At 37.2% G+C, this 24119-nt stretch overlaps 1 protein-coding gene across 2 annotated transcripts in view; it reads left to right on the forward strand.

Annotated features, from left to right (window-relative positions):
• The window catches only part of LOC141397580 (uncharacterized), a 221879-nt gene that overhangs the window by 192391 nt on the left and 5369 nt on the right, over nt 1-24119 (forward strand). Inside the window, exons 5-8 of one of the 2 annotated variants that reach the window (XM_073974015.1) lie at nt 7981-8978; nt 15543-15846; nt 23379-23634; nt 23814-24087. In XM_073974015.1, the coding sequence (XP_073830116.1) occupies nt 8019-8978; nt 15543-15846; nt 23379-23634; nt 23814-24087 (1794 nt within the window). In that variant the 5' untranslated portion in view covers nt 7981-8018. The remainder of the gene's footprint in view (nt 1-7980; nt 8979-15542; nt 15847-23378; nt 23635-23813; nt 24088-24119) is intronic. The other variant, XM_073974016.1, reaches the window with a different exon arrangement.

Genomic DNA, 24119 nt, shown 5'->3' on the forward strand with positions numbered 1-24119 from the left:
AAGTTTTTCTACTTCTTCATATCTTTTACTTCCCCAAACCAGAGCTCCATACAGCATTATGAACTTTGAACAAGCTTCAAAAATTTTTAGTTTGTTTCTACGTGAAATTTGCTGGTGGGTAAGATATTTGGACCACGTGGAGTTGATTGCTATCTTGGATGCAGAAAGCTTTTGTTTTAAGTGTTTGGAAAACGACATATTGTAGGTTATATCTACTCCGAGGTATTTATAACTATTGACAATTTCAATCATTTCTTCACCAAAATACCAATTAAGTCCTTGTGATAATCTAGCACCTTTGCGAAAAACAATTATTTTTGATTTGGAAAGATTTACTTTTAAACTCCAGTGTAGGCAGTATTCTCGTAAAGCGTCAATCATCATCTGCAGTTCTTGTTGTGAATTTGATAAGATGACAATATCATCCGCGTATAATAATATTTTTATGGTGGTATTTGCGACGGTTACTCCACCTGGGAGAGCATCTGGTAAATCATTTAAATATAAAGAGAATAAAAGTGGACTGAGAATACAGCCTTGTCTCACGCCAGACTGCGTCTCAAAAGAAGTAGAAAAAGTACTTCCATCTCAGATTCGGCTTTCAGTTCCTGAGTACAAAGATTGTAAAACTCTTACCACTTTTGAAGACAATCCCATACATGATAGTTTATAAAACAAGCTGTTTCTTGGTATCAAATCGAAAGCAGACGAAAAATCGACAAAGAAAGCATACGTACGGCTGTTCTTTAGATTCTTAAGGCATACAATATTGGATAAATTGAAAATATTATCGACTGTAGAATACCCTAAAGCCGGCTTGGAATTCGTTCAGAATATTATTACAAGTAACCCAATTTGTTATTCTATTAAGCACAATGTTCGTAAAAATTTTGCATATCGTATTAATAAGTAAAAGACCTCTGTAGTTTGTAACAATGCTAGGGTCACCTTTTTTATACAAGGGAATAAGGATTGATCGTTTAAAGGATGTTGGAATTTCTTCATGTAGGAAGATCTGATTAAAAAGTGCTAACATATAGTTATGAACACATCCAGGAGCAAACTTATAGAATTCGTAAGGAATTCCGTCCTCACCGGGAGATTTGTTTGATTTCAACTTTCTTAATACTGATTTCAACTCACAAATTTCAAAAGGAGAATCTAAAACAGCATCAATCCAGTAGGGAATACACCATTTAATTTTCTGTTTGTCTTCACTTTCTAGTAATAATGTTCCAAAATATGGAAAAAAGTCAAAGATTACCTTTACTCGTGAAGCTTTGTTTCTTCACTGCGTTTGACAGACTCCACCAGTCTTTGCGACTACTCACAGTATCTAACTTTTTTATATTATTTGTAAGGTATTCTAACTTCTTTTGTGAACATACCGTTAGAAATTTGGATCTTGCAGTATAATATTTGATTCTATTTTGCACATTATGATTTTTTCTATACTCTTTTAAATTTTTACGCATAACACACCTGAGTCGATAACATTTCCAATCAAACCAGACTTGTTTTGGTTCAAAATATTTTGTTTTTTGGGGGGTTTACACTGGCTTTTCTTATGCTCTCAGTAACCGCATTTATCATATTATCCACTGAAGTATTATTCTGTGAAGTTAGATCTCTAAGTTAGATCTCTCAATATTTATTTTTCCAATATAATTTTTACATCAAGTTCTGAGAGCTGCAATCGGTAGAACATGCCGGAATTTGTATATCAAGGCAATCATGAAGTTATTGATATGTTTTAGGAAATCAAAAGAGCAAATGCAATAATCTATAACTGAGTTACCCATAACTCCACAAAAACTGAACTCCCCATTTTCATCGCCTGCCGTTCTACCATTAATAAAGATGCCACCTATATCCTCCATAATACTTAATAATTGTCTTCCTTTAGAATTGATTACCATATCTTTAGATTTCCTATGTTTATTAATATGGGTAAAATCACACAACATATTTTGGTCTAAAATTTGCTCTTGGCCAATACGTGCATTAAAACTTGTAAATTTTTAAAATATTAATTTTATAGCTAAAAGAAGTCTAGGCTTTCGCGTCGAAGCGTAGATATCTCGGAAACTAGAGCAGATATGAGAAAGACGAGCAAAAATTCAGATAGAGCATACCGTAAAACCCTAGAAAGCACATGTATCTCAAAAAGCAAAAATTGGCGTATGGAACACTTAAGCATGACACCGACGATATGTCAACTCCTTCGGGTAACTCCCACCCAAAAGTTCGGAAAAGTGCAGTTTAAGAACTCCTCTCGGATCGTTTTTTTTGCAACAGGTTTCACTGAAGGCCCCTATTACGATGGTACAAGTTTTTTTGAGTGGCAAGTCCACACTTCTTGAAAAAATAACCCGAAAGCTGTAAAAAAAACCCAGCATGTATAGTGGTTGCAGCAGCCACAGTATCGCACAACAACTCTCGAGCCGAAAACTGCGTCGATCCAAAAAAGTTCGAAAATATTCGTTAAAATCGTACGCGCGTTATCTCCTAAACCGAGCAACCGATTTAGTCCAAATTTTGGATCTCGATATATATTGTCCAAACTTTATTATGTTCGGTACCACCATTGTTGCCGAATTTGACGATTTATCGTCATTTTGACGATTTTTTAGCCCAAAATTAAAAAATGCTGATTTGACGATTTTATGGTCCAAATTGACGATTTCTATCGTAAACCAGAATTGCATGAAATAAAAGACGATAACTATATTTTGACAAAAATTTCACGATAGACTTTAAGGAAATCAATGTTCCAAACTCGATTTTGAGAATTGTCAATGGATGAACATCTTCCTTGAAAAGTTTTCGAGATACTTCCTACATATGCACTCTTTAATCGGTTAGTCAGTTTTCAATGACAATTTTTATCGATTTCCGACTGTCCAACTACCAAAATGTACGTGTAACATTGACGGTCACACTGTCAAGCAAGCGATATTTGAGCTATAATGGGTACTTCCCAGCTAACAATATTTTCCGAGGGCTCTGATTTCCGATTTTTTCCGAAATTTTCTGAATATTTTTTAGATATTTGTCGATTTTTCTAGAATTGTAATATTTTTCTAGAAATTGTACCGATTTTCTAAAACTTTTTTTTAAGAATCTCTGCACATTTTCTGAAGAACCTTAAGAATCTCGTTCCGAATTCGTTCCGATTTCGAATCGATTTTCTAAGGGATTTTCTTGTTCGATTGTTGTCGAAAAACAAATTGACTTTTTATAAAATTCGCATATACAGATTTTGAATTGTTTTAATATAAATTCAACATATAATAATTCAGGCTAGTGTTGATAGCTTCAACATATTAGTGCAAATTCTTCTACTATTAATCACGAAATAATAACAACAGCGAAAATCATTAGGACGTTTGAAATTAGAATCATCCATAAAAAGCGCATTAAAACAAAATTGTCCCTGAGTTGGGATATTTGTTCTGCGTTGTGTGTCAGTATCAAAGGCATCAGCGGCCAAGAATTTCATTCGATTTTTTTCAGAAAATCTAAACTTTTCTTCGAATTTTTTCCAGCATTTCTTCCCGAATTAGGACCGATTTTCTTCAAAAAATCTAAATTTTCCACCGAATTTTCCAGAATTTTTTCCGAATTCGGACCGATATTGTTGCGAAACTCTATTATTTTGTTAGAATTTTCATAGAAAATTCTTTCCGAATTCGGTGGACACGGCCATACAACTTTTGTACCGAATTCGAAAAGAATTCGGCATCAGAATCGGCAACTTGTGCAGAGATTCTGACCGAATTGGCAAAGAATTCGGAAAAAAATGTTAGCTGGGTTTACACGATATGTTATTTTACATATATGTTGCTATCACCATTTGAATGCTGTTTTATAGCGGTATTTAAGTGGGATTGGGTTAGATTTATTGCTGTTGGTTGTATATTTTATGTTGTCAGTCTCATTGACAAAACTTTTAGCGAAAATCTATATATATAAAAGAGTAGTGAGGTGAGTGACTGACTGACTGACTGATTCATCAACGCACAGACGAAACGGCTGAAGCTAGAAACTTGAAATTTTGGGTGTAGGTTGCTGTTGGTGTGTAGGGGTGAGATAAGGCTGGGTTTTTGGAAATTCGGCCTAGAAGTGTACGAAAAGTACTAAAAGGTACTAAATATGGTACCCTTGGTATTAGGCAAACGGGAAAAGCTAGAATTCTGAAATTTGGAATGAGGGTAACTGATGGAGAGTTAGAAAGATGTACCAAAGGGTTTTTGGAAATTCGAACTACAAGGGTACGAAAAGTACTAAATGGTACTAAATTTAGTACAATTTGGATTTGGGTGAACGGATAGAGCTGGAATACAAACATTTGGAATGAGGGTCACCGATGAAGAGTAACAATGAAAGGTTTTTGGAAGTTCGAACTATAAGGGTACGAAAAGTACTAAATGGTACTAAATTTAGTACAATTTTGATTTGGGTGAACAGATTGAGCTGGAATACAGACATTTGGAATGAGGGTCACTGATGAAGAGTAACAGTGAAAGGTTTTTGTAAATTCGAACTATAGGGGTACGAAAAGTACTAAATGGTACTAAATTTAGTACAATTTGGATTTGGGTGAACGGATTGAGCTGGAATCTTGAAATTTGTAATGAGGGTCACCGATGGAGAGTAACAAAGAAAAGTTTTTAGAAATTCGAACTATAAGTACACGAAAAGTACTAAATGGTACTAAATTTAGTACAATTTGGATTTGGGTGAACGGATAGCGCTGGAATCGTGAAATTTGGAATGAGGATCACTGATGAAGAGTAAAAATGAAAGGTTTTTGGAATTCGAACTATAAGTGTACGAAAAGTACTAAATGGTACTAAATTTAGTACAATTTGGATTTGGGTGAACGGATAGAGCTGGAATACAAACATTTGGAATGAGGGTCACCGATGAAGAGTAACAATGAAAGGTTTTTGGAAGTTCGAACTATAAGGGTACGAAAAGTACTAAATGGTACTAAATTTAGTACAATTTTGATTTGGGTGAACAGATTGAGCTGGAATACAGACATTTGGAATGAGGGTCACTGATGAAGAGTAACAGTGAAAGGTTTTTGTAAATTCGAACTATAGGGGTACGAAAAGTACTAAATGGTACTAAATTTAGTACAATTTTGATTTGGGTGAACGGATAGAGCTGGAAACAAACATTTGGAATGAAGGTCACTGATGAAGAGTAACAATGATAGGTTTTTGGAAATTCGAACTATAAGGGTACGAAAAGTACTAAATGGTACTAAATTTAGTACAATTTTGATTTGGGTGAACGGATAGAGCTGGAAACAAACATTTGGAATGAAGGTCACTGATGAAGAGTAACAATGAAAGGTTTTTGTAAATTCGAAATATAGGGGTACGAAAAGTACTAAATTGTACTAAATTTAGTACAATTTGAGTTTGGGTGGACGGATAGAGCTGGAATCCTGAAATTTGGAATTAGGGTCACTGGTGGAGAGTAACAAGGAATGGTTTTTGGAAATTCGAACTATACATAAGTGCACGAAAAGTTCTTAATGGTACTAAATTTAGTACAATTTGGATTTGGGTGAACGGATAGAGTTGGAATCCTGAAATTTGGAATGGGGTCACTGATGAAGAGTAAGAAAGATGTACCAAAGGTCGAAAAGTCCTGAATGGTAGTGAGCTTAGTATGTTTTGGATTTGAAGAGCTGGAATCCTGAAATATGGAATTAAGATTACTGTTGGAATATAGAATTGAGATAGAGACGTAGCTTTGGAAAATCGTACTAACGTGCACGAAGCAGTACTAAATGGTACAGAATTCGCAACAATTTCTATTTGCGTGAACAGATTATTGTTGGAGTGTAGGATTGAGGTAGTTTTGGAAATTCGTACTTATGGAAAAGTGCTAAATGGAACTACATTGGCTATAAATTGGGTTTAGGTGAACGGATAGATATGAAAGTACATTTTGGAAAATCGTGTACGAAAAGTGCTAAATGGTACAAAATTTGGCACCTTTTGGTATTGGCTATATGGTATAGAATTTTGTACAATTTGTGATTTTGTAAGGGGTAGAACTGGAATTTTGAAATTTGGCATTAGATTAGCAATTCGTGTTTAGAGTGGAGGTAGGGAGGAGGCTTTTAAAATTCGTACTTATTTATACAAAAAGTACTAAATAGTACTATAATGGGTTTCAGGGGAACAGATAAAGCTGGAAAAGTGAATTGGGGTTTGAATATATGTTAGAAGGGTTAAAACCAGGAGGAGGAAATTCGAAATAAAAAATATGGTAGTTGTGTAGGGATGCGATACGGCAAATTTTTTTTGTAAATTCTGGCTACAATCGAAAAAAATATTGGTAATAAAAATAGGTCTTAGTACAACAGAATCTCCAGCATTCACCATTCCCGTATTAAATATTGATTATATATTCTGTTCCCTTTCCGCATACGAAGTAGCGGGCATTTGCTAGTATTACATAAATGGTAACCTAACCTAGTTTTGTTGACGATTTGACTGTCGGCAACGCTGGGTACCACCCACACAAATGTTCAAAATTTTTGTTTAAGTCTGCTCGAGGATCCTTCTGAAATTTTGACCGAAGCTGCTCTTTGTGCTCCTATTTACAGCGATATAATGTTTTTCTTGGCAAGTTCATATTGGTGAATCTTGGTGAATGTTATATCAATTACCTCCCCCTTTTTCTATTACAAAAAGTTGTGGGAAGCTTAGGATGTTACATGTCTTAAACCGCTTGAATCTTAGTATCTTTATATATCAATGGGTTTATGTGACTTATAATTTAATTTCCTCTACTATTTCGAGAGCCCTTACCTTCTCAAGTCTTCCTCTATCACCACCAGAATCACAATAACAAGGAAACCTCTAATATATTTCTTATTCGTTTAGAACTTTACCAACCGCAACGAATAATAAAAATGGCTATAATTTTGCACAGGTAAAACTTTAATTTAAAATGAAAAGAAACAAACAAAGCAAATCACAAATGGAATATTCATAAAATAGACTTCATCATAGCAATAAAAAAGAGGCTGGCCGGCACTAAAGAATATAAAACCCAACTACAGACAATGAGGCTTTTTTGTAAACAACAAAATTAGGTTAATGTGCTTGTGGCACACGCTGTTTGCAGTCAACCACTGAGTCCCTCAATTTATCTATCATTCAGCGAGTCAGTCAGTCAGTCACACAAAACCTTAGACTACCCATTCATGTGTGTGTCTGTCTCACCATTTCTAATGTAATGCGAATCATATTTTAAAACGTGATGCCATGAATTTCATCTCACATAAAGAGATACACTCCAACCTCACTTGGCTGGGAGGACCAGATAGAATAATTCTTGATGAAAGCACAGCAAATTTATACAACTCATCATCATCATCATTGTGTCTATTCATTCTATTTCTTCTATTCATTTTGTTATGCCATGTTGATCTCCAGTTTTGGTACCATGAACGTCATCATACATCAAGATTAGCTAACATCTTGGAGTGATATTCTTCATGGAAATTATACTTTTGTTCTCAAATCAAAAGATCATTACCTTAAAGTACTGAGAAGCGCGAAACTAAATACACACACAAAAAAGGGAGGAAGGCAAACGTTAACAATTAGCTATGCAACGTCATGGTTAGAGAGTCAGCTTAGATCTACATTAGATAGCAAGGTTGGCGTATCGTTGAAAGTGGGATTTATGACGTCCTTATTGTAATATAGAGGGGTATTGACATTGATATATTGATATAAGATATATTTGTCTAATTAAAACTTTCCTCGGTTTTTACAGAAGGACACCTTTTATACAAATCATTTTTCGCCTTTTTATACGAGAATATTCTCAGACCTATGGTTTTCAAAGGCTAACAAATAATACTAAGATTCTAAGATCAATTTACCCATTTATAATTGCTTTCAAATTGCTAATAAAATTTCCCTATTCTTCTTATTACAGATCCTCGTTAACAGCCTTTTTGAGACAACTTTATAACAATGGCGACCGCAATAGGTCCACCTAGCAGTAATAAATTACACCACACATCAAGTGGACATTCTTCACTCCAGCAAACACATGACACCACACCAACTCTAATGAACAACAACAACAACAAAAACCACAGCAGCAGCATTATCAGCAATTTCAACAAACGTGGTCACATACGTTCTGCATCCTTGGAAAATGCCAATTCATTGGTATCGAAAAATACCCTTGGTCTACCATTGGTACCGCCGCACAGTCAAACGGGAACATTGAAATCCCGCAATGAACAAAAACGCATGCGTAACAAATTTGGCAGTCACAGCAATCTGGATGACTTCGTGCAGCAGGGACGCAACAAATTCAACAACATACGGCAAATGTTTGAACTAACCAAAGGCAGTGGCACTAAAACTGCAGATGATGCCAACAATGAACCACAATCAATGCAATCCTTGCCACCAATGATGACAGCTTCCCTAACATCAATGACGGCATCATCCACATCCCCCTCCACCTTCTCCCACTCCTCATCATCTATAACAAATTTATCGACATCATTAAATCAAAAATATTCGCCAATGATGCAAATGTCTACTAAACGATCGACGACAGTGCCACGGAAACCTCCAATACCCACACCCAACGGAAAATCAGAAAACGGATGCAGCATGGTTGGTAGTCGTAACAGTATTACGGACGTTAGTGAACGTTTAAATATAAATGAACAGCAGCAACAATTAGATGTAATGTCATCTAACAACAATAAATTACAACAACAGCAGCAACATCGTCAGATATTACAAGCTCAACGTACCCAAACTCATACAGCCTTAGTTCATAACACACAACAACAGCAACAGGCGCAGCAGCAACAACATCAGCCGCAGCAGCCACACCACCAGCATCAACCACAACGCAGTGCAAGTGATTTGTCTCACATTCAGACCATCGATGAAAATCATGAACAGCAGGTTCGTATACCGATTATGTTACCCTGACGAGCTGAAGGGAGTTCTTATAGACAATCTGAAGGGGGTCTTTATAAGCCTGCTGAATAGAGTCTTTATAGACGAGAGGAAGGTAGTTTTATAGACGAGCTGAAGGGAGTCTTTATAGATGAACGGAAGAGAGTCTTTAAGGGCGAGTGGAAGGGAGTCTTTATAGATCAGCTGAAAGTAGTCTTTATAGACGAGCTGAAAGTTGTCTTTAGTAGATCTTCCATCAGCAGAGTAACCCTTCAAGACGTCTTCCATCAATAGATGACCTTTATAAGAGGTTATCTACCCAGAGATAACCTCTTTAGGTAGTCTTCCATCCGTGGAAGACTTCTTTATGAGGACTTCAATTAAAATAAGTGTTCTTTAGAAGGTCTTATATCAATGGAAGACACCTTTAAGATATCTTCTATCAATAAAGACCCCTTTAGTATGTCATCTATGAATAGGATACTCTTTATACCCTCAGTATTTATGCTAACGAGCGTATATACATTTTCATACGGGCAAAATGTGTCTTATCGAAATTATGGTTTTAGACCCCAAGTATGTTTGGACGAAATGTGTTTTAGACAATTTGGAGTTGATTTAGCCAGGTCCGTCCGTCTGTCTGTTAGTCTGTCTGTTTGTCTGGCTGGCTAGAGCGCACGATAACTCTCGAACGGATCAACCGATTCCAAAATATGGCTTTCTTAATATTTTGTCCAAACTTAGTTTAAGTTCGAAGATGGGTTATATCGGTCCACTCCTTCCGGTACCTCCCCCATAAAAGTTTGGAAATGTTCGGAAAATTTGTGCGCACAATAACTCTTGAAGGAAGTAACCGATTTGGTCCATACTTTATATATCGTGAAATTTCTACCAGACTTAGATGAGGTTCCAATATTGGTTCAACCGATCCACTCAAAATTTCGGAAAAGTTCAGTTTAGGACCTGCTCTCGAATCGCTTTGATTTTTGTTGTAGCAACTTGTATTCACGGCCCCCCATACGACGGTATAAGTTTTATCATGGGCAAGTCCATACTTCCTGAGAAAACAGCCTGAAAGGTACAAAAACCCCGTTTGGCACCGTGTGTATTGGTTGGAGCGCAAGATAACTCTCGAACGGATCTGCCGATTCGTTTCAAAATTTGGCCTTCATAATATTTTGCCAAAACTTAATTTAAGTTAGAAAAAAGCCATATCGGTCCACTCCTTCGGGTACCTCCCCCACAAAAGTTCAAAAATGTTCGGAAAAATTGTGCGCACGATAATTCTTGAAGGGAGTGACCGATTTGGTCTATACTTTACACATCCCAATATATCTACCAGATATAGATCAGGTTCGAATATGGACTTTATTTGTACACTCCTTCGGGTACCTCCCACACAAAATTTTGGATAAATTCACTTTAAGACCAGCTCTCGAATCACTTTGATTTGTTTTTTGTTGAAGCAACTTGCATTCGCTGCCTCAATTACGGCAGTAAAAGTTTTTTTTCAGGGGCAAGTCCATACTTCTTGAAACAACAGCACGAAAGTTGTAAAAACCCCTATGGCACCATATGTAGTAGCTGGAGAGCTAGAACCGAATACTGCGTTCGTACACACTTTGTAATATTTCTTCGAATATTTGATGAAATTCGAATGTGGTGCTTGTAGGTCCACTCCTTCTGGTACCTCCCCCACAAAAGTTCGCAAATATTCGCTAAAATTTGCGCCGAAACTTGGTTTATGTTCAAATTTGGGCCCTTTTTGTGGTAGCACCCACACAAATGTTCAACAGTTTTGTGTGGCTGGAGGATCCTTTGGACATTTTTACCGAAGGGTTTCCTAGTGGTCCTGTTTACAGCGATATTATGTTTTTCGTAGGCTAGTGTGATAAAATAAGCCCTATCTATCGATATCCCCGCAAATTTTTGAGCTTTAATCCTATCCATACTTTTGCCGGTTCATACGCCCAAAATTTTGACTTCTTCTATCGATAGACTACCCCTTTAGAAGATCATATCCTTTAGGAGATCTTCTGTCAATTCAATACCCCTTTAGGATGTCGTCTATCAATAGAAAACATCTTCTATCAGTGTAGGACTTCTTGATAACACTGTGCAACAAGGTTTCTGTGCGGTGGAAAATTCCTTTTGGAGATGAAAGCCCTTAGTGAGTATATTAAGAACCCAAAAGAAAATTTTCCCCATAGGTCAAGTTTCTGAGATATCGCGCGATGAATTTTTTGAATTTTCGCCTGTGATGCTTGAGAAAATAGCTTTATATCTCTGTTTGCCGTTATTGTAGCTTCATTTTGAGATTACATGTCTTCAGTCAAATCGAATGGCGAATCTTTTTGTAGAACATTTCATTCTCCTAACTCAATTCCTTTCACGTCCTTTTCGTCCTTTCTTTCTTGAACCGTAGTAAAAGTACCATAAGATGAGATTTTACAGCATCCAAATATTCCACAAAAATGTTGCTCAGAGAATTTTAGGTATGGTTCTCATTGACAACTAATCGATATTGTCACGTTTTCATTGTCTTTTTTGACATTTACCCGATTTTTGTTCAGAAAAAACCTATGTTTTGTTTTTCTGTATATTCGTTATTTGTTATGTATTGGTAGGTAGACATACCCATTGGTTATCGCTTATATTGACATCTGGGATGTATCTGAAATATTTACCATATATAGCTCCCGATATGCTGAACACGTTAATGACAAATTTTCTTGCAGAATAGATCCGGTTATCTAATATTTTGAACCGGATATAGGGATATAAAACCCGGATTTTTTACCGATTTTAAGTAACCGATTAAGGTTATATGTATACCATTAGAAAGCTAATAAAATTGCCAATCAGGGAAAATAAATTTTTTGGCAGCATCTCACCTGAGTTCGGTGCTAAAACAAAAAACCCGTATTCTTGAACCGTTTTTAAGGAAAAATATCACTGCGCGTAAATAAGAAGATCAAAGCTTGGTGGGTGAAATATTCTTTTTGCCGATGAAAGTGGATGAAGTTAATATTATGAACCCGGAAGGACAGTTATGCCATAGGTCAAACTTCTGTTTTATGGCGTGATGCATACATTCTTGATGAACTTTAAGAGCACGACAATAAACCCGTAACATAAATTCCATGTCGCTATAACTCAGAAGTTTGACCTACGGCATAACTGTCCTTCAGGGTTCATAATATTAACTTCATCCACTTTCATCGGCAAAAAGAATATTTCACCCACCAAGCTTTGATCTTCTTATTTACGCGCAGTGATATTTTTCCTTAAAAACGGTTCAAGAATACGGGTTTTTTGTTTTAGCACCGAACTCAGGTGAGATGCTGTCAAAAAATTTATTTTCCCTGATTGGCAATTTTATTAGCTTTCTAATGGTATACATATAACCTTAATCGGTTACTTAAAATCGGTAAAAAATCCGGGTTTTATATCCCTATATCCGGTTCAAAATATTAGATAACCGGATCTATTCTGCAAGAAAATTTGTCATTAACGTGTTCAGCATATCGGGAGCTATATATGGTAAATATTTCAGATACATCCCAGATGTCAATATAAGCGATAACCAATGGGTATGTCTACCTACCAATACATAACAAATAACGAATATACAGAAAAACAAAACATAGGTTTTTTCTGAACAAAAATCGGGTAAATGTCAAAAAAGACAATGAAAACGTGACAATATCGATTAGTTGTCAATGAGAACCATACCTAAAATTCTCTGAGCAACATTTTTGTGGAATATTTGGATGCTGTAAAATCTCATCTTATGGTACTTTTACTACGGTTCAAAAAAGAAAGGACGAAAAGGACATGAAAAGAATTGAGTTAGGAGAATGAAATGTTCTACAAAAAGATTCGCCATTCGATTTGACTGAAGACATGTAATCTCAAAATGAAGCTACAATAACGGCAAACAGAGATATAAAGCTATTTTCTCAAGCATCACAGGCGAAAATTCAAAAAAATTCATCGCGCGATATCTCAGAAACTTGACCTATGGGGAAAATTTCCTTTTGGGTTCTTAATATACTCACTAAGGGCTTTCATCTCCAAAAGGAATTTTCCACCGCACAGACCTTGAGTTCCAATTTGTGGCACAGTGTAAGAACTACTTTTAAAAGAAGTGCCCTTTAGGAGGTTTTCTATTAATAGAAGATCACTTAATAGAAGATCACCTTATAATTGTAGAAGACCCCTTTAGAAGGCCTTACATCAATTGAAGACCCGTGTAGGGGCCCATATATCAATAGAAGACCCTTTTATGTGGTCTTCTATCAAAGGAATACCGCTTTTGGAAGATTTTTTATCAATAGAAGATCCCTTAGGAGGTCTTCTATTAAGGCAATGCCCCTTTACGGCGTCTTCTATCAATAGAATACCAATTTATGAGGTCATCTATCAACAGAAAATCTCCTTAGGAGGTCTTCTATCAGTGTCAATATCAATCAATGAAAGACGCCATTAGGAAGTCTTCTATCAATAGAAGATCCTTTTAAGTGGTTTTTCTATCAAGGGAACGCGCTGTTGGGTTAGAGGGGTCTTCTGTAAATGGAATAAGACCCTTTTAGGACGTCTTCTATCAATAGAATACCACATTGGGAGATCTTCTCATTTAGGAGGTTTCTCGCAATACTAGACTCCTTTAGGATGTTGTCTATCAATAGAAAACATTTTTTGTCAGTGGAGGACTTCTATTAAAAGAAGTACCCTTTAAAAGGTCTTCTATCAACTGAAGATTTCTGTGGGAGGTCTTCTATCTGTAGAATACCTCTTTGGGTGTCTTCCACCAATGAAAGACCCCTTCTATGAATAGAAGGTACCTTTATGAGGTCTTATATAAAGGAAAGGTCCCTATTTAGAATAACTTCTATCAAAAGCAGAACCCTTCGGGAGGCCTTCTTTCAATGGGAGATCCCTTAAGAGGCCTTCTCTCAATGGAATGCGACCTTAGGAGGTCTTCTGCTAACATAAGATCCCTTTAGGAGACTCTCTATCAATAGGATATTCCTTTAGGAGATCATCTATCAATAGTAGACACCTTTAGGGCGAATTTAAAGATGTTTTTAGTTTAGAGCTAAAATAATAGGTCTATGTTTTAGAGGTGAAGAACAGAGTCTTCACTGCCGTTCTAAGGGAGGGTTTCTAGTATTGTCTAGCTGTAGAAGGGAATATATTTTTCGACGACCCTACATCATTGCACACGTTTTGTGTGGCTGTTAATATTCATGTGGACAGTTAGCATCGTATGATTGTTCTGACAATCCTTGAACTGAGTCTTATATACATTGTCCACCTTGGTGCTGTTTTCCAACAATCGAAATGGTTGCTCATTCCAGAACTTTTCTTCTTTTTATCTTACAACTCATACTTCCTATTTTGTTTGTTTTGTTTGTTTCCCACTGCACGCTTCGTCCTTTGATGCCACCAACTCGACCTTTTCACCCTTTTCGAGCAGACCCGAATATACATGTTAATTTTTTTCAAAGTTAGGTTTTACCTCTTGAAGAAAACGACCCTATGCTGAAGCGGGCCGAATTGGTAATGACATGTTCAGATAACTTAAAATCCATAGGACCCATTCCTTAGCGGTGTGAGGGGACAACCATTTCGATCAATAGCAAGGGCAGGCAAGAATGCCGAACATCGAACGGTCGGGATTACGACTGTTGAAATAAAATATAACATTGTTTTCAGCGCTTTGATTATATTTCTTCCTCAGATGAGTTGCCAGGCTGCAACAATCATACTTATATATGTACATATATGACGTTGTGAACATTTGTTTCTCATAAAAAAAAAACCTCTGAAGCAGTGGAATTATTAGGTCATGCTAAAGGAGTACTTATAGACGAGCTGAAAAGAGAATTTATAAGTTGACGAACAGATGAAGTTATTTATATTGGGATGGCCGCCGAGCCATGAGAAGATTTTCACATATTTGGAATTGTAAAGTATATCGCTAATTGTTATGCACTAATGGCATACTTCCCTTCAACAACATGCCATTGGAGAACAACAACAAACAGATTCAAATTATATCTCGCCCTAGACACTTGTCTGCTGATTGAATCCGCCTGTCGCTTTGGCTGTCCGGAATATTTCATGGGTGTGTCATTAGAGTTGGGTTGCACTTTACTACTCACCAACCAACCAAATGAAACACACACTTTTTTCTCAACTGTCAATACTCAGCAGATAAAAATGTTTATTAATCACAAGCATTTTTTATAAGTTTGTAACGCTTTTGTACAGAACTAGACTCTAAAAAAGGGGGTCACCGACAAGGGTGACAGAATTTTAAAATGATTAATGAATGTTATGGTAGGTTAACATATTTTAATGTTAAGCCAAAGTAGGTAATCATCTTGAACAGGCTAGATTTTTCAAATTTTGTCATTCATTTGATAACACCCTTTTCTGTATTTATTTGTGTATAGATTTTTTATAATTACCTTCAATATTTTATCAAATATTTCTGGTTTCTCCCCTTCCAATTTCTTTTATCATAAATTTTGTTTCTTTGTTTTTTTTCGTCTCGTTTAGTCAACAAGTCTTTTACGCCCGATTGCTTTTAAGCCGATCCCTTTCGAGCCGGACTATACCATTCCCAGTCGTTATTGTGATGTTGTTACGTCTGCTCAGTCAGCAACAGCATCGGCTAATAGTAACAACCCCAGTTGTGGTTCAACAACATCGAGTAACACCAACAACAACAACAGCAGCAGCAGTGGCAATCATAATTCAACAACAAATTCACACCACCATCACCATAGTATGGTCGTGGGCGATCGTTATGGTTCTACACCATCATTGGCAGCAGTACAAGGTTCTAATATGAGATTTGGAAGTAAGTATTGCTTAAAATTGTTTTTATTGATTTAAGGAGCATTTGTGTTTTACGGGGACAGAAGAAAGTGACATCAGTAGATTTTCCCAGGAGAGACAAGGTCTCGAATAGAAGAGGAGAGTATAAACGAGCTAGAGGAGGTCTTTATAAGCTAACAAAAGACAGATTTATAGAGTGTGATGTAAAAACACTTAAATTTTTCTTTGGTGCCTCAGAAAGTATTCTTTAAAAATCTACGATTCGTGGTTTAAAGGTGGTTAAAAAAGTATTCTTTAAAAATCCACGATTTGCGGTCTGAAGGTACCGCAAAAAGAATTCTTTAAAAATTCACGATTTCTGGTCTGAATGTGCCACATATATTATTCTTTAAAAATTCACGATTTGTGGTCTGAAGGTGCCCCAAAAAGCATTCTTTGAAAATGCAAGATTTCTGGTCTGGAGGTGCCTCAAAAACTATTCTTTAAAAATCAACGATTTGTGGACTGAAGGTGCCTCAAAAAGTATTCTTTAAAAATTCACGATTTGTGGTCTGAAGGTGCTTCATTAAGTATTCTTTAAAAATTCACGATTTGTGGTCCGAAGGTGCCTCAAAAAGTATTCTTTAAAAATCCACGATTTGTGGTCTGAAGGTGCCTCAAAAAGTATTCTTTAAAAATCCAAGATTTGTGGTCTGAAGGTGCTTCATAAAGTATTCTTTAAAAATTCACGATTTGTGGTCCGAAGGTGCCTCAAAAAGTATTCTTTAAAAATCCACGATTTGTGGTCTCTAGGTGCCTCAATAAATATTCTTCACAATTCCATGATTTGTGGTCTAAAGGTGCCTCAAAAAGTACTTTTTAAAAATCTACGATTTGTGGTCTGAAGGTGCCTCAAAAAGTATTTTTTAAAAATCTACGATTTGTGGTCTGGAGGTGCCTCAAAAATTATTCTTTAAAAATTCACGATTTGTGGTCTAAAGGTGCCTCAAAAAATATCCTTTAAAAATCCACGATTTGTGGTCTGAACGTGCCACAAAAAGTATTCTTCAAAAATCCACGATTTGTGGTCCGAAGGTGCCTCAAAAAGTATTCTTTAAAAATCCGCGATTTGTGGTCTGAAGGTGCATCAAAAAATATTCTTGAAAAATTCCACGATTTGTAGTCTGAACGTGCCTCAAAAATTATTCTTCAAAAATCCACGATTTGTGATCTGAAGGTGCCTCAAGAAGTATTCTTTAAAAATCCAAAATTTGTGGTCTGAAAGTGCATTAAAATATTCTCTAAAATCCACGATTTGTGGTCTGAAGGTGTCTTAAAACTATTCTTTAAAATCCACGATTTGTGGTCTGAAGGTGTCTTAAAACTATTTTTTAAAAATCCACGATTTGTAGTCTAAAAGTGGTCTGAATGTGCCTCAAAAAGCATTCTTTATCTACGATTTGAGGTCTTTAGGTGCCTCAAAAAGTATTCTTTAAAAATCCACTATTTTTGGTGTGAAGTTGCCTCCGAAAGTATTCTTCAAAAATCCACAAATTGTGGTCTGAAGGTGCCTCAAAAATTATTCTTTAAAAATCCACGATTTGTAGTCTAAAGTTGGCTTAAAAAGTATACTTTGTGGTCTGAAAGTGCATCAAAAATATTCTTGAAAAATTCCACGATTTGTAGTCTAAAGTTGGCTCAAAAAGTATTCAAAAAGTATACTTTGTGGTCTGAAGGTTCCTAAAAAAGTATTCTTTAAAAATTTACGATTTGTGGTCTGAAGGTGCCTCAAAAAGTATTCTTTAAAAATCCACGATTTGTGGTCTGAAAGTGCCTCCAAAAGTATTCTTCAAAAATCCGCAAATTGTGGTCTGAAGGTGCCTCAAAAATTATTCTTTAAAAATCCACGATTTGTTGTTTGAAGGTCCCTGAAAAAGTATTCTTTCAAAATGCACAATTTGTGGTCTGAAAGTGCCCCAAAAATTATTCTTTAAAAATCCATGATTTGTGGTCCGAACGTGCCTCAAAAAGTATTCTTCAAAAATCCACGATCTGTGGTCTGAAGATGGGTCAAAAATATTCTTCAAAATCCATGATTTGTGGTCTAAAGGTGCCTCAAAAAATATTCTTGAAAAATTCCACGATTTGTAGTCTAAAGTTGGCTCAAAAAGTATTCTTAAAAAATCCACGATTTGTGGTCTGAAGGAGCCTCAAAAAGTATTCAAAAAGTATACTTTGTGGTCTGAAGGTGCCTCAAAAAGTATTCTTTAAAAATTTACGATTTGTGGTCTGAAGGTGCCTCAAAAACTATTCTTTAAAAATCCACGATTTGTGGTCTGAAGGTGCCTCAAAAAGTACTTACTTACTTAGCTGGCCCATTACAGAACATTTGTTCTATAGGCCGAACTAAGAAGAGATCTCCATTCCTCTCTATTTGTTGCTTTGCACTCTGGAATACCGCGCCTTTTCATCTCATCATCCACTTGTTTGCGCCATCTATTCCTTGGCCAGCCAATTCTGCGTGCACCGCCATGTGGCATGTATTCATACGCCTTTTTAGCGGGTTCATCATCGCTCATTCTTTTGATATGGCCTAGCCAACGCAATCGCTGCTTCTCGATACGTTTAACAATATTGATGTCGTTGTATAGCAGATACAGCTCGTGGTTCATGCGACGTCGATATTCACCGTCAACGCAGATTGGTCCGTAGATCTTTCGAAGAATTTTTCTCTCAAACACACCAAGCACTGCCATGTCTGCTTGCGCAAGTACCCAGGCTTCGGAGCCATACATCAGCACGGGTAGTATCAGTGTTTTGTAGAGCGTTATTTTTGTTTGACGAGATGTGGCTTTGTTTTTAAACTGCTTACTTAATCCAAAGTAGCATCTGTTGGCCAATACAATTCTTCTTTTTATTTCACAACTGATGTCGTTTGTTGTGTTGACGGAGGTGCCGAGGTAGACGAAGTCTTTTACTACCTCAATATTATAGGAATCAACTTCCACAGTCGGTCCGAGCTCAATGGACGCATTGCGCGTCGACACCATCAACTTGGTCTTCTCACCGTTTACCGCCAGACCCACTTTAGCAGATTCTCCTTCGACCTTTATAAAGGTATCAGTTACTTCTTTTACTGATCGACCCATGATGTCTATATCATCAGCATAAGCAAGTAACATGTGACTATTGGTGTATATTGTGCCATTTCTTTTGACGTTTGCCTCTCGTATAACCTTTTCTAGCAGGATGTTGAAGAGGTCACACGAAAGGCTGTCTCCTTGTCTGAAACCTCTTTTGGTACCAAACTCTTCGGAGAGGTTCTTTCCTATTTTAACTGAGGACCTCGTGTCAGTTAAAGTCATTTTACAAAGCCGGATGAGCTTTGCGGGAATACCAAATTCAGACATGGCTTGGAATACCTTTGAGCGCAGCGGACTGTCGAAGGCTGCTTTATAATCGACAAAAAGGTGGTAGGTGTCGATCTGCATCTCTTGGGTCTTCTCCAGGATTTGCCGCAGGGTAAATATCTGGTCAATGGTTGACTTGCCAGGTCTAAAGCCGCATTGGTATGGTCCAATAATCTCGTTGACCATTGGCTTTAGTCGTTCGCACAATATCCCTGACACGATCTTGTAGGCAATAGGGAGTAGACTTATGCCCCTATAGTTAGAGCATACAGTCTTATCTCCCTTCTTGTGGACGGGGCACAGGATACTCAGGTTCCAATCGTCGGGTACTCGTTCTTCCTGCCAGATGGTGCTAACTAGCTGATGAATACACCTTATCAGCGTGTCGCCTCCGGTTTTGAACAGCTCGGCTGGTAAGCCATCGGCCCCTGCTGCCTTATTATTCTTCAGCCGATTTATTGCTGTCTTTACCTCATCTTGGCTGGGCGGTATACATTCAATACCATCTTCTGGGATTGGGACTGTGGTATCTTCGTCGTCTTCGCTGCTATTGGATACCAACAGATTTGAAAAATGTTCTTTCCATATCCTGAGTACACTATCTGTATCAGTTACCAAATTACCTTGCTGGTCTCTACAGGAGTATGTGCCTGTACCAAAGCCATCAGTTTGATGCTTGACTCTTTGGTAGAATTTTCGGACTTCATTCTGGCTCCTGTACATCTCGATTTTTTCACACTCCCGCTTTTCCATCTCTCTCTTTTTCCTGCGGAAAAGACGTTTCTCCTCTCTCCTTTTCTCCCTGTATCTCTCTCGTGCGCTACGCGTTGCTACGGATTGTAAAGTAGCCTTATATGCCGCATTTTTCTCTTCGGTGGCAGCACGACACTCCTCATCATACCATGGATTCCTTGGTGGAGGTCTCTGGTATCCAAGTATGGATTTTGCGGCTGTTTGCATGGAGTGGGCAATGCTTTGCCATTGCGCTGATATGTTATCGGGATGAGGAGGGCTTTGATTAAGCAATTGGGCTAGTTGAGTGGAATATGCTGTGGCTATCTGTTGTGATTGCAGCTTACCGATGTCTAACTTTCGTGTTGTGTCTGTTCGTACTTTGTTTGCTACGTTTAAGCGGGTGCGTACCTTTGCTGCAACAAGGTAGTGGTCCGAATCAATATTTGCGCCTCGGAACGATCGTACATCCAACACGCTCGATGAATGTCTTCCATCTATCACAACATGATCAATTTGGTTTCTTGTTTTCTGATCTGGAGACAGCCAGGTGCCCTTATGAATATCGAGATGATTAAATCTGGTACTGCTAACTACCATGTTTTTTGCAGCTGCAAAGTCTATCAGTCTCATACCATTGTCAGATGTTTCACTGTGGAGACTGAATTTCCCGACTGTTGGGCCAAAGATATTCTCCTTTCCAATTTTGGCATTAAAATCGCCTAGAATGATTTTAATGTCATGGGCAGGGCAACGGTCATATGTTTCTTCTAAGCGCTCGTAAAATATATCTTTGGTCTGTTCGTCCTTTTCTTCAGTGGGAGCATGAGCGCAAATAAAGCTGATGTTGAAGAATTTAGCTTTTATTCGAATAGCAGCAAGTCTTTCATTCACTGGAGTGAAGCTGGATACAAGATGTTTTAGTCTCCGACTAACTACGAATCCACAACCAAACTCATGCTTTACGTCATGGCAGCTATAATACAGTGCGTCACCTTTAGGTGTTGTTGTGACGCCTTTCCCAATCCATCGTATTTCCTGTATGGCAGTAATATCGGTCTTGTACTTTTCAAGTACGTCTGCCAATGCGAAGACTGCACCTTCTCTATAAAGAGTGCGAACATTCCAGGTGCAGATTCGCAGATCATGGTCCTTAAAACGTTTGCGGGGTTCGTCAACTTTAGAGGGGTTTGTTTTTCTTTTCTTTCGTTTTTTCATAGTAGGCTGTTTTTTCTAGGGGAGGGTTACTAACCCGACGCCCAAACCCAAGTTTTTAACGTTCTTATGGGTGAACGCGCGGCACATGTTGGCTCACTACCTTTAACGGGTGTTAAAGGCAGTTCCCCAGGTGACACCACGGGGAGGTCAGTGTCCACTTGGGATGAAAGAGGGACCAAGATAAATCCTGGGCTTTGCCATGTTAAAACCGGTCAGGACCGTTCCTTGGTATCTTCCATCCCCTACGTCACCCAAAAGTATTCTTCAAAAATCCACGATTTTTGGTCTGAAGTTTCCTCAAAAAGTATTCTAAAAAATCCACGATTTGTGGTCTGAAGGTGTCTCAAAAATTATTCTTTACAAATCAATGATTTGTGGTCTGAAGGAGTCTCAAAAAGTATTCTATTAATATCCACGATTTGTGGTTTGAAGGTCCCTCAAAAAGTATTCTTTAAAAATGCACAATTTGTGGTCTGAAGGTACCTCAAAAATTATTCTTTTAAAATCCACGATTTGTGGTCTGAAGGTGCCTCAAAAATTATTCTTTAAAAATCCACGATTTGTTGTTTGAAGGTCCCTGAAAAAGTATTCTTTCAAAATGCACAATTTGTGGTCTGAAAGTGCCTCAAAAATTATTCTTTAAAAATCCATGATTTGTGGTCTAAATATGCGTCAAAAATATTCTTCAAAATCCATGATTTGTGGTCTAAAGATGTCTCAAAAAATATTCTTGAAAAATTCCACGATTTGTAGTCTATAGTTGGCTCAAAAAGTATTCTTAAAAAATCCACGATTTGTGGTCTGAAGGAGCCTCAAAAAGTATTCAAAAAGTATACTTTGTGGTCTGAAGGTGCCTCAAAAACTATTCTATTCTATGTGCCTCAAAATGTATTCTTCAAAAATCCACGATTTTTGGTCGAAGTTTCCTCAAAAAGTATTCTAAAAAATCCACGATTTGTGGTCTGAAAGTGTCTCAAAAATTATTCTTTACAAATCAATGATTTGTGGTCTGAAGGAGTCTCAAAAAGTATTCTATTAATATCCACGATTTGTGGTTGGAAGGTCCCTCAAAAAGTATTCTATAAAAATGCACAATTTGTGGTCTGAAGGTACCTCAAAAATTATTCTTTTAAAATCCACGAGTTGTGGTCTGAACGTGCCTCAAAAAGTATTCTTGAAAAATCCACGATTGTTGGTCTGAAGGTGCGTCAAAAATATTCTTCAAAATCCATGATTTGTGGTCTGAAGGTGCCTCAAACAATATTCTTCAAAAATCCACGATTTGTGGTCTGAAGGTGCCTCAAAAATATTCTTGAAAAATTCCACGATTTGTAGTCTATAGTTGGCTCAAAGAGTATTTATAAAAATCCACGATTTGTGGTCTGAAGGAGCCTCAAAAAGTATTCTTTGTAATCTGAAGGTGCCTTAAAAAGTATTTTTTAAAAACTTACGATTTATGGTCTGAAGGTGCCTCAAAAAGTTTTCTTTAAAAATCCACAATTTGTGGTCTGAAGGTGCCTCAAAAAGTATTAATCAAAAATCCACGATTTGTGGTCTGAAGGTGCGTCAAAAATATTCTTCAAAATCCATGATTTGTGGTCTGAAGGTGCCTCAAAAAATATTCTTGAAAAATTCCACGATTTGTAGTCTAAAGTTGGCTCAAAAAGTATTCTTAAAAAATCCACGATTGTGGTCTGAAGGAGCCTCAAAAAGTATTCAAAAAGTATACTTTGTGGTCTGAAGGTTCCTCAAAGGGTATTCTTTAAAAATTTACGATTTCTGGTCTGAAGGTGCCTCAAAAAGTATTCTTTAAAAATCAATGATTTGTGGTATGAAGGTGCCTCAAAAAGTATTCTTTTAAAAATCCATGATTTGTGTTATGGAGATGCCTGCAAAAGTATTTTTAAAAAATCCACGATTTGTGTTCGGAAGGTGCCTAAAAAAATATTCTTTAAAAATCCACGATTTTTGGTCTGAAGGTGCCTCAGAATAAGTCTTTGTATTTTAGTGTAGTTACAATAGGACTCCTTAAAAAAACAACTACAACAACTAAATAAATATTTACAAATCTTATCGCAACAACTTTGGGCCATAAGCCAAGCTAATTACCATTGTAGTTCTGCTAATTCGGTTTCATTATTTGTTGTGGTTATATTTGGATTAACACTTATTTCAGTTTCTGATTCCTCCTCTCATCACCTTCCTCCTTTTGCAGGTACAACCGATTTAAGGCATAGTGGTAATGGTGGTGGCATGACTCTTATGACAGCTGGCGGTGGACTCCACGGCAATTGCAGTGTTGGCGGTGGCAGCAGCGGAGTTATTGTTGGTGGTGGTGGTTATTCAAGCAGTAATTATTGCAACAGCCTGATGGCACGTCGTCGTGGTTCCAGATCGTTGAAAATCAACGATAGCATGGAATCTATTCGACATACACCGGACTCGGATATCAACAGTCAAACAGGCACCTTGTAAGTAGCAGGTCCCAATTACAATTGCATTCAGTTGCAAGTCAGACACACTCCTAAATGGCAGCAAAACCTGTCGTGATATTGCTAGCTATCGCGTCACGTTCGTCTGTCTCTCTTTCGGTTTAATTTCGGTTTAGAAATTTTGGTCAGTCATAAATGTTAATTTATTTTTGTTGTAGAAAATCCAATGATAGTGGTGGCAGTGGCCTCAATATGGCCATGACCAGTAGTGGCAGCAATACCAACACAATGGCCAGCAACAGTAGTTGCAGCAGTGCCGCCAGTAGCACCAACAAATATCACATGTCCAATGACCAGTGCGATATGACACCATCACCCTCGGATTCGGGAATTTCGGATTTGGAAGCTGCCCTCAAGGATCGTGATTCAGAGTTATCGTATTTGCGACAAACCATGGAGCACAATGAGAAAGTAATTTTCAAAGTTCAAAAGGTTTAATTTTTTAGTAAAACGCGAATTTTTGA

The sequence above is a fragment of the Musca autumnalis genome, unplaced genomic scaffold (genome assembly GCF_047663935.1).
Source record: "Musca autumnalis isolate F117 unplaced genomic scaffold, ASM4766393v1 scaffold_3, whole genome shotgun sequence".
NCBI classification, from domain to species: domain Eukaryota; kingdom Metazoa; phylum Arthropoda; class Insecta; order Diptera; family Muscidae; genus Musca; species Musca autumnalis.